Source organism: Echinops telfairi, unplaced genomic scaffold (assembly GCF_000313985.2).
Source record: "Echinops telfairi isolate 266 unplaced genomic scaffold, ASM31398v2 ScPeMD7_443;HRSCAF=831, whole genome shotgun sequence".
NCBI classification, from domain to species: domain Eukaryota; kingdom Metazoa; phylum Chordata; class Mammalia; order Afrosoricida; family Tenrecidae; genus Echinops; species Echinops telfairi.
The window spans coordinates 61,200,866-61,212,047 of NW_022104341.1; the positions used below are offsets into that span (position 1 = coordinate 61,200,866).

The 11,182-nt window shown below is 39.3% G+C and overlaps 1 protein-coding gene across 1 annotated transcript in view; it reads right to left on the bottom strand.

The window, feature by feature from the left end:
• The window catches only part of LOC101649458 (inactive tyrosine-protein kinase transmembrane receptor ROR1), a 343,582-nt gene that overhangs the window by 32,432 nt on the left and 299,968 nt on the right, over positions 1-11,182 (bottom strand). The window contains exon 15 of the mRNA XM_045292145.1: positions 5,802-5,878. Within this exon, the coding sequence (XP_045148080.1) occupies positions 5,802-5,878 (77 nt within the window). The remainder of the gene's footprint in view (positions 1-5,801; positions 5,879-11,182) is intronic.

Below are 11,182 nucleotides of genomic sequence, written 5' to 3' on the forward strand. Positions count from 1 at the left end.
CAAGAGGCAAGCGAATTTTGGGAATAATGAGGGCAACAAATGTATAGATGTGCTTTACACAATTGATCTATGTATTGTGATGAATTGTATGAGCCCCAACAAATTGATTTTAAAAAAAAGAAAGAAAGAAAGAAAGAAAAGACCAGTGCGGATATTAGGAAGCGATTCTGAAGCTTGATCTCGAATGCAGAGGTGTTGCCATTTTTGTTGTTGCTAAGTGCCTTAAAGTTGGTTCTGAACCATAGCAGCCCTATGCAAAACAGAAAGAAATCCTGCACCAACTGCTGTTATGTTTGAACCCACTGTGGTAAGCTCCGTGCCAATCCATTTTGCCAGGGGTCTTCTGTTTTGCTGCCCCTTCACTTTACCAAGTATGATCGCCTTCTCCAGGCACGGGTCTCTCCTGATAACATGTTCAAAGTACATGAGATGAAGTTTCACCATACTTACTTCAAAGGAGCATTCGGGTTGTATTTCATACCAGGCAGATTTTTGTTGTTATTCTTCTGGAAATTCATGGTACTTTCAATATTCTTTGCCAACCCTATAATTCAAATACATCCATTCTTCTACTGCCTTTCTTATTCATTGTTCACCTTTCACATGCATATGAGGTGATTGAAAAGTGCTTTGGTTCAGGGGCCATTAGCCTTCAGTGTGACATCCCTGTTCTTCAACTCTTCAAAGCGATCTTGTGCACAGCTTCACTAAATGCAACATAGTGTTTAATTTCTGGACTGCTGCTCCCATGAGAACTGGTTGTGGATCCAAGGAAGATGAAATCACAGACTACTTCAATCTTTTTTTGTTTATCATGATGGCACCTATTTTGTCTGTATAGTTAATGAAACGCAAGTAAACAAATATCTTTCTGGTATCCTCTGCTTTCAGCCAAGGTCACAAATGGCTTCTTTTTTATTCTAAAATCATGGTTTTCTAAACCTTTACTGTGTCCTATGAGTTTCTTCAGGGGAATATGAGGGTCTGCCAATTCTACCATTTTTAGCACTCATATTTCTGCTTCTTCCCCCTCCCCAGATAAATGCTTCTATATTCATTTAACCTTTTATAAACTTATAGAAGGAAATAAGACAAGAGTAAATACTTGCTGGTTCAATTGGGTAAGTCTTTGAGATGGTGATTTACACACAAGCCCACCTTGCCAGGTTCTTGGATGCTCAGGCAGTGAGGTCTGGGGCATTTGGTGAACGGGGCTACTGCCATACGAGGGCACTACACTCTACCAATTAGCATTGGAGGAAGAGTTATTCAGAACTCACAATACGCAGATAGCATGCATAACCTTTCCTGTTGAAAGCAAGGAGGACTTGAAGCACAACACCTTTCAGTATGGGTTGCAATTCAATGTAAAGAAAACAAAAAATCCCCACAAAGAGACCACGAGACATCATGATAAATGGAGCAAAGATTAGAGTTGTCAAGGATTTCCTTCTGCTTGGATCCTCAATCAATGCTCACAGAAGCAGCAGTCAAGCAATCATGTGATGCATTGCAGCACCTCGGTAAAGTATTTGAAGAATAGGGATTGCTCACCTTGAGGGTGAAAGTAGACCTGACTTAAGCCATGGCATTTCCAGTCACCTCCTATGCATGGAAAAGTTGGACAGTAAAGAAGGAAGACTGCAGAATACAGATGTAGTTATTTGAATTATAGTGATGCTGAAGATTCATGAAAGTACCATGGACTGGCAGAGGAATGTAGGTAAAGTAGGTAAAGCAAACTAATGAAATTAGTAAAAGACCTAAACAGGAAATTTTAAAAGGACAGCCTAAGAAGACAAAGTATTGTAGCGAAATGAGCAAAGACTGGGAATTACAAAGCCAGAAAGGAAGAATATGTTCAGTATACTCCAAACTGAAAGAACTGAAGAAAAATTCAAGCCTTGAGATGAAATACTGGTGTTATATGAGAAAAGTATTGAACAATGCAGAAAGCATCCAAGATGGAAGGAATACACAGAGTCACTGTGTCAATAAAAACTGATCAACATTCAACCACATTAGGAGGGAGCATATGATCAAGAACTAATGGTACTGAATGAAGAAATTCAAGCTGTGCTGAAAGCATTAGCATAAAACAAGGTTCGCTCCAGCAACTGATGCAATACCACGTGAAATGTTTCAACAAACCAACGAAGCACTAGAAGTACTCACATATGCCAAAAAATTTGAAAGACAGCTACGTCAACAACCAACGGGAAGAAATCCATGTATGTGACTCTTCCAAAGAAAAGTGACCAACAGAGGGTGGGCATTGTTGGACAATATCATCAATATCTCATGCAAGTAAATGTTTGCTGAAATAATTCAACAATAGTTGCAGCAGGGTGCTGCCAAGAATTCAAGCTGGGGTCCAAAGAGGACATGACTCCAGGGATGTCACTGCTGATATCAGATGGACCATGGCTGGAAGCAAAGCATACCAGAAGGATGCTTGTTGTTCTCGTTAGGTGCTGTACAGGTGCTTCCACATCAGCAACCCCATGTACAGCAGAGCAAGAGACCGCCCCGTGCTGGGCCATCCTCACAACCACTGTTATATGTGAGTCCATTGTTGCAGCCATTGTCAATTCTTCTCATTAAGGGTAATCCCCATTTTTTAATTCCTTCTGTTTCATCAAGCATGACCAACTTCCAGGGAAGTCTTTTCTGACAACACGTCCAAAGTACGTGGGATGAAGTTTCACCAGGCACATTTCTGAGGAAGCATTCTGGCTGCCATTTTTCCAAGACAGGTTTGTTTGTTCTTCTGGCAGTCCAGAAACATGCTTGCCTTTTTGTTTTACTGACTATACAAAGGCATTCCATTGTGTGGATCATAAGAAACTATGGGCAACATTGAGAAACATGGAAATCCCAGAACGCTTTATCATCCTCAAGTGGAACCTGTACATCGAGAGGGAACAAGAACAAGGGGATGATGAATGGTTTAACATCAGGAAAGGTGTGTTGTCAGGGCTGTACTTTTTCATCACCCTTATTCAATCGGTTTGCTGACCAGGGAATGCAAGAAGGTGGACTACCTGGAGGAGGATGTGATGTCAGGAAGACAGAAGGCTTGCTAGAAACCTGTGGTATGCAGATGCTACAGCTTGGCTTGCTGAAAGCAAGGAGGATTTGAAGCACTTGCTGATGAAGACCAAGGACTGCGGCCTTCAGAATGGATTGTAATTTAATGTAAAGAAAACCAAAATCCTCACAGGTGGACCAATAGGGAACACCATGCTAAACAAAAAAGATTGAAGTAGCCAATGGTTTCATCTTCCTTGGATCCACAACTAGTTCTTATGGGAGCAGCAGTCAAGAAATTAAACAATATGCTACATTTGGTAAATCTGTGCACAAGATCTTGTTAAAGTGTTGAAGAGCAAGGATATCATGCTGATGACTAATGTCCCCTGACCCAAGCCATTTTTCAATCACCTCATATGCATGTGAGAGGTGGACAATGAATAAGGAAGACAGAAGAATGGATGTATTTTAATTATGCTGTTGGCAACGAATACTGAAACTACTGTGGACTGTCCGGAAAAACAAAACATACACGTCTTATCAGAAGAATGCTAAGAGTGTACCTTGGAAGTGAGGATGGTGAGATTTCATCTCATGTACTTTGGACACATTATCAGAAGAGACCAGTCCCTAAAGAAAGCCACTTTACTTGGTCTAGTAAAAAGAGAAAGCCCCTCAATGAGAGGTGTTGACAGTGTGTGGGACAGGAGCCACCATCAGAGTGACGATGGTGAGGGTGGTGGAGAACGGAACCAGGGATCATTTCACTCTGCTGTTCAGAGGGCTGCTATGGGTCAGAATCGACTTGACAGAACCTAGCAACAACCACTCTGCTTCTTTGAAAAAACACAATTCTAAAAGAGCACACACAAACAATAACTTTATTCCTTTTCCCCCCTAACCATGTCTGAATCTACAATTAGTTTTGCTGCTGCTGTTAGGTGAGATAGTTAAAGTTTATTGTGCCAACCTGGCTGATAAACACATGTGGGGTTAATTGAAGGGCAGAGAGATAAATGACTCAGGGAGCCTCTCCTTTCGAGTTCTCAGGTTTTTTGCTTTGTGATGGTCAGACCAGGGTGCAGCTGCCTTAGCAGTTCCCTGCTTCAGCTTGCAAGGCTCACTTCCCACAAAACATCCCCAAGGAGAAGCCGCATAGACCTACCCCAATGCAGCCCTGGGTGCTGGAGCACCGTGTGGAGACCCCGGCCAGTGCTGGATGCTTACATATTCACTGACTCAGCTGTCCTCCTGCAGTTGGCATCACTGTGTGTGTTTTGTGAGATGGAGGAGGATTTAGTGGATTGGTGTCAGACATATGGGCTAATGTTGGACTAGTGGGCTTGGACAGCACTGGGTTGGGATGTTTTCTTGATATGTATTTACCCTTTATATAAAACTCTTATACATATTTGTTTCTGTGGATTTGTTTCTCTAAAATACCCAGACTAACACATTAAGTCACGATTTGTGTTGTGGAAAAAGGTATTTGCATTGACGAAGTTGTCGGTCTTACAAATTCTATCATGTGATTTCCAGCTTCAATTTTATCACTAAAACCCTAATTTCCAAACTACAGTCCCTTCTTTTTGTTTCTAAATTTTGCAATATAATAACTAATAATTATCAATGCATGATGAATTCAGGTTGAAGACGTTGGTAGAATTCTTTAATTTCTTCATCATTAGCTTTAGTGGTTGGTGTATAAATTTGAATAAGAGTGTGTTAATGGGAAATCCTTATCAGCACATAGCTATCCAATCACAGACAGTATTGTACTTCACGATACATATTGGAATGTTCCTTTCATTAAAAATTTTTTTTCTTATTTACTTATTTGGTATTAGAATATTCTTTTTGAAGATAAATGAGATGCCATTCCTCTTGAGTATGTCAATCCCAGCACAGCAAACCATGTAATTGATTGTCAAAGTGGATAGTGCTCTTCCATTCAAGCTCTCTAATGCCTGGACTATCAGCCTGTATGCATTCCATCCCATTTTTGATGATTTCCAAATTTCCTAGATTCATGTTCCATACATTCCCCACATCTGTTATGAATGGATGCTCACAGCTATTTCTTCTCATTTTGAGTCACGGTCCATCAGTAAATGGAGGCTCCAAAAGCTTTCCTCCATCCATCCCATTAAGGCCAACTTTACTTTGAGGAGGCAGCTCTTTCTCAGTCATATTTTGAGTACCTTCCAAGCTGAGGGGCTCACCTTCTGGAACTATGTCTGCAATAGTCTACTCTCTCAGAAGTGGACAGTCTTGCTTCTTCACAGTCTCTTCTTAGTCTTATGCTGAAATCTGCTCACCTGGAGTGACCCTGCTGGTATTTGAAATACTGGTGCCATAACTTCCTGCATCACAGTAATACCCAAGTCATCCCAATATGACAAACTGACAGACAAGTAAGTGGTGGACAATGAATTTTAGGATAGTTGATTAGTATTTATTTTGTTTGGGGCGTGGGCAGTACTTTTATATATCTTGAAACTTCAAATTTTCAAATTGTATATTAAGCTATTAAATTGTAATACACTTGAGTATACGTATAAGTAATTATTAAACATTTTCAAAGCTTCAGTTCTTATGTATGTAAGTTCCTAAATCAATTTCGTTAGCCACATAGTTGAGCAACCTTACAGTAGGCATAAGAACCTTCACATATTTGAACTTAAAAAAATAAACGTCTAAATTTTTATTATGGGCCTATATTTTAGATCTACAAATTAAACAAAGCTGGCAGACTGAACTCTAGTTACCTGGAGTTGGATGGTTGGTCATTCTTGTGATTGAGCTTTTATTTTCTCTTATAAGCCGAGACATTGTAGCAGCATACCTAGAAAGAAGACAGGCAAAAAGAAATCATCTAACTTCCCAGAGAATTTTTGGGAAGTACTTGTTATTAGAGAAATAAACAAATCAAGTGGAGCAGAAAAGTTTTGGACATGGTACCCTGCTGAGTATTGACTAATTGTTTTTTAATTATTTTATTGGGGGCCTCTTACAAATCTTATAATAATCCATCATTCAATTGTATTAAGCACACTTGTACATATGTTGCCATCAACATTTCCAAAACATTTTCTTTCAACTTAAGCCCTTGGTATCAGCTCCTCTTTATTCCCCCCTCCCTCCTCCACCCTCATGAATCCTTGATCAATTATATATTACTATTGTTATTTAGTGTCTTACATTGTCCGTTGTCTCCCTTCACCCACCTTTCTGTTATTTGTGCCCTGGGGGTGGGGGTGAGTTATATATCCAAACTTGTGATGGGTTCCCCTTTCTCCCCCTCCCCCCCACACCCACCTCCACCATCCTCCTACCCTCATAAATAACACTGCTCCCACTGCTGTGCCTGAGGGTTTTATCTGTCCTGAATTCCATGTGTCAGAAGCTCATATCTGTACCAATGTATATACTCAGGTCTAGCCGGATTTGTAAGGTAGAACTGGATCATAGTAATGGGGGTAAGGAAGCATTCAAGAACTAGAGGAATAATGTGTTTCACTGGTGCTACTGCACCCTGGTTAAATCATCCCTTCCTTGTAACCTTTCTGTGGGGTGATGTCCAATTAAGTGTTGACTAATTGAATAGTAAAATGAAATAAGCTTAACTTATATTTTCCAGAAAAATTGGTTTAGAAAAGCAAAAGAATACAAGGAATAATATTCTAAGACTAATAAACATGGTATAGTGAAATGTATAAGAGCTGCTATAATAACTTAAATAATAATTTTAAAAACCTTGGTGCCTGTGGTTGTTACATAATCTGTTGTCAATTTGAGACTTATGAGTGAAGGGGTGAAGTTCAGTTTGTTAATCAGGTCGCAGCTTGATGACCTCATTTGGAGGCTCTAAGGAGATAAATAGCTCGCTGGAGGCAGGACATACGCTCACTCCCTTGGAGACTCTACTGACAGGGCTCACTCCCTGGGAGACATTGCAGCTGACAAGACACATGGAGTTACACTAGTGCCCTGAGCTGAAGGAGCCATGTGGAAACCCCTGCCAGCTCTGAGATGCTTCTACTGCCACTGGATCCACAAGACTTCCCACCCACTGGACTGTGATCTTCCTGCATTCAGCATCATTGCATGTGTTGTGTGAGTCTGAAGAGAAATTTATGGATTGGTATCAGACATATGGGTTAATATTGGATGTATGGACTTGATCTGGATTGGGCTAGAATGTTTTCTCAATATTCAGTTGCTCTTTTATATAAATCTCTTTCTTAGACATATATGAGCATCTATTAATTTGCTTCTCTAGTCCATCTAGACTAACATAGTGCCTTGAAACAACGGAAATTTATTCTCTCACATTTCTGGAAGCTAGGATTCTGAACTCAAGGTTTCAGGAGGGCCATGGCACCTCTGAAGGCTTTTGGGGACATATCCTTCTTTGATCCGTCACAGGTTCTGGTGACTCTGAGGAAGGAAGCCTTGGTATTCCTCAGCTCTTAGCTGTGACACTGCAAACAACTGCTTTGGTCATCCAGTCTTCTTTCCTGAGTGTCCCCTCAATCCTTAACATGGACACTAGTCATCAAAGTTAGAGCCCATCCTAATCCAGCACCATGCTATTTTAACTAATTACACCTACAAAGACCCTGTTTTCAAAGAAGGGCACATTCCTGAGGCTCTGAGTGGACACGGATTTGCGTGGGGACTCTAACAAACAAAAAATTCTATCAGGAAGAAATTCATTCAGCCAGGAAAAACGCCTCTCGGAGAAAGGTTCTCCTTAAGCTGAGATCTGACGGGCGACACAAAACCATTCACTGGAAGACCAGGAAAAGCTCTTCTAGGGAAAGGGATGGCTCTGGCAAATGATGGAGCTTGAAGAATTGAAAGAAAAAGGAGGACATGTGGCTGGAGCCCAGGGAATGAGGAAAAGGGTAACTCAAACCATGGTGAAAGGAAAAAGCGGAATGGCGGTAGAATGGTTAACTCAGGTGGTAGCTGCAAGGTTGGCGATTTGAATGTACCTAGCGGCTCTGTGCAGGAAAAAGAGGAGGCTTTCTATTCCCGTCAACTCACAGGGGCAGTTCTACTCTGTCCTATGGAATTACCATGAGTCAGAATCGGCAGGATGGCAGTGAGGGGCTCCGTGGAGTCCTGGCGGCACATTGGGCTAGTAACTACTAAGTCAGCAGTTTGAAACCACTAGTTGATCTTTAGGAGAAAGAAGAGGTTTTCCAGAAATCTACTAGGACACTGCTAACCTGTTTTATAGACTCGCTGTGATTTGGAATCCATTCAATGAAAGTGCGTTTGGTTTGGAATGGCTTGTGAGAGAAAGACTTGGTGATTGCCACCTAGACAACCCTAGGAGGCTGGGGATCCTTCTGAGGCAGTACTACCGTGTCACGTGAGCTTGTTAGGAGCTGAAATCAACTTGAAAATACCTCACAATCAGAGACCAGCTGCTGTAAAATATTTGGATTTTATTCTAAGAATGGTAGACAGCTATAAAAGTTTTTGTTTGGCTGTTTTTATTTTTCATTAATATATAAACTTACATAGGTTTACTTAGGATCTTGCACTAATTTTTAAAAGAACATTAAAATAATCATCTTTATTGAAGTATAAATAGAATGCATCCACTTAAGCTGTATACTTTGATGAGTTTTAATAAATGTGCACACCTGTATAAACATCCCCTAATCAACAGACAGAACCATCCCACTATTCCAAAAAGTTCCCTCGTGCTCCTTTGTAATCAAGGGACTGTTTTCTGTCACTGAAGATTAGTTTTGCCAGCTCCAGAATCCAGATGAACAGAACCCTGGGGCATTTATTTTGCATTCCATAGCATGAATATGTAGCAATTATTTGATAGCTTTTTGAGTTGTTTCCAATTTAGGGTCATTATGAATACGCTGCTAAGAACATTAGCAAACACAGTTTAGTGTGAATATTTCATACTCTTTCTTGGATAAATACATAGGAATGGAATTGCTGTTTATTTAATTTTGTAACAAAATGCAAAACTTTTCCAAAGTGGATGAACCATTTTACACTCCCACAAGCTATTTGTGAGAATTCTAATTGTTCCATATTCTAACAAGACTTTGATATAATCAATCTTTTTACCTTAACCATTGCAGTGACTATGTAGTGGCATCTCTGTGCAGTTTTATTTTATATTTCATTGATAAATGTAATCATTTAAATTATATTTTGGGGGTACTTAATGGATATTCAGTGATACTATTCCATGAAATACCCTTTCAAAATTTTTGTCCATTTTTAATTAGGATATTTTCACTGTTCAGTTATTAGAGTTCCTACTATATTATGAAATGAGTCCTTCATCAGATTTTTGTCTTTCAAGCACATTCTTCCAGTTCCCAGCTTGTCTTTACAATCCTAATTCTGTCTTTTAAAGAGCATTAGTTTTATTTCTTACTAAGTCCTTTATAATGTGAATTTGGTTTGTTGTTGTTCCATCTAGGACATAGCTCTTATTTTTTTCTCCTGAAAGTTTTATAATTTGGGTTTATGTGTAACTATGTAACTTGGAACTAAATTTTATCTTTGGTGAGAGGTAAGGGTTTAGATATATTTCCCCCCAACAATTTTATTGGCATATGATTCACATATCATATAATCGAATAGTTGAATCAAAACAAGAACAGTTGTACAATCATTACCATAATCAGTTTTAGAATATTATCCTCGGTCTTGTACTAATCATTATTAATTCCCCTTACCGCCTCCATGACACCTCCAAGGAATCCAGTTAGTCTCTATAGATTTACCTATGTTACATTTCATTTACAGGAAAACATTAAAAAAAACTAACTAAAAAGAATAACCAAGAAAAACAGACAAAAACCTCCATTGGAAAGCAGAAAATATTAAAAAGAAGAACAAATTTAAATGGATCATGCAGGAGATTAAATAATAGGGTGCTAAATTTTAACCTAACGGCAACTGCAACAATCCATTTTCCAGTGCGTTCTGCATGTTAGCAAGACTATTCGCATCCCTGGTCTTTGGTCAGAGGGGATTCACAGGGGCTTCATAGATGAACACATGTGTATTTCCCTGGCACTTTTTATTAAACTTTTTTTGAAAAATTTAAAGTGCGCGACCCTTTAATACAGTTCCTTATGTTGTCGTGACCCCCAACCACACAATTATTTTTGTTGCTACTTCATAACTGTAATTTTGCTACTGCTACAAATCGGGCAACCCCTGTGAAAGGGTAGTTTGACCCCCTAAAGTGGTCACAATCCCCGGGTTGAGAACTGCTGGTCTAAAGGGAGATCAAATGATAAGATACATACATTTTAACCTTACTACATCTGCCATAATCAACTTTACAATGTTCTCTGTTTGATAACAGGGCTATTTACTTCTCTCAGATATGCAGAGGACTCACCAGAGGCTACATCCTGCAAATGGATTTTGGGCCTCCACTGTCACCCATAGCCTTCTGCAAATTAGGTGTTCACAATTTAAGCTCTGATACCATTCCTTCCTTTAGATTTGGATTATGTTATTTACAAACCTTGGATCATACAGGCTGGTGTGCTTATTCCATGTGGATTTAGTTGAAGTTCCATTTAGATTGGTGCTTGTTTGAAAACAAGCTTTTAAAATCCCAGATGCTATTCTTTCAAATAGCTGGACTAGGTCCATTTCCACCCTGCCCCCTACCTGACACTGTATTCCTGAACTTCTAGAATCACTTGATGAAGTATCTATCCTTTGCCCACTGATTTACCATGGCCAACAGTTAATTAAGTGCATTGGTGAAAGTTTCTTTCTGTTCTTTTTGATTTGTATGTCTAGCCTTACGTGAATACGCTGTTTTAATGACAGCTTTCTCATAAGCCTTGAAGTCTTCCAACTTTCAAAAAGTTGTTTTGGTTATTCTAAGTTATTTGTATTTCCATGTAAGTATTAAAATTGAATAGAAAATTTCTATATAGTAGCTTGTTAGAATTTTGACTAGGATTGGCCTATATATAGTACCATCTGGGGAAAGTGTTACTTTATCAATATTAACTCTTCATATAATTAACATGTGTATTTTTCATCGTTGCTACATCACACCCTGACTGGCTTGTCGATGTAACAATGATGAAAAATACAACTTTCCTCTGGTTCCTAAATGCTTCCTCCC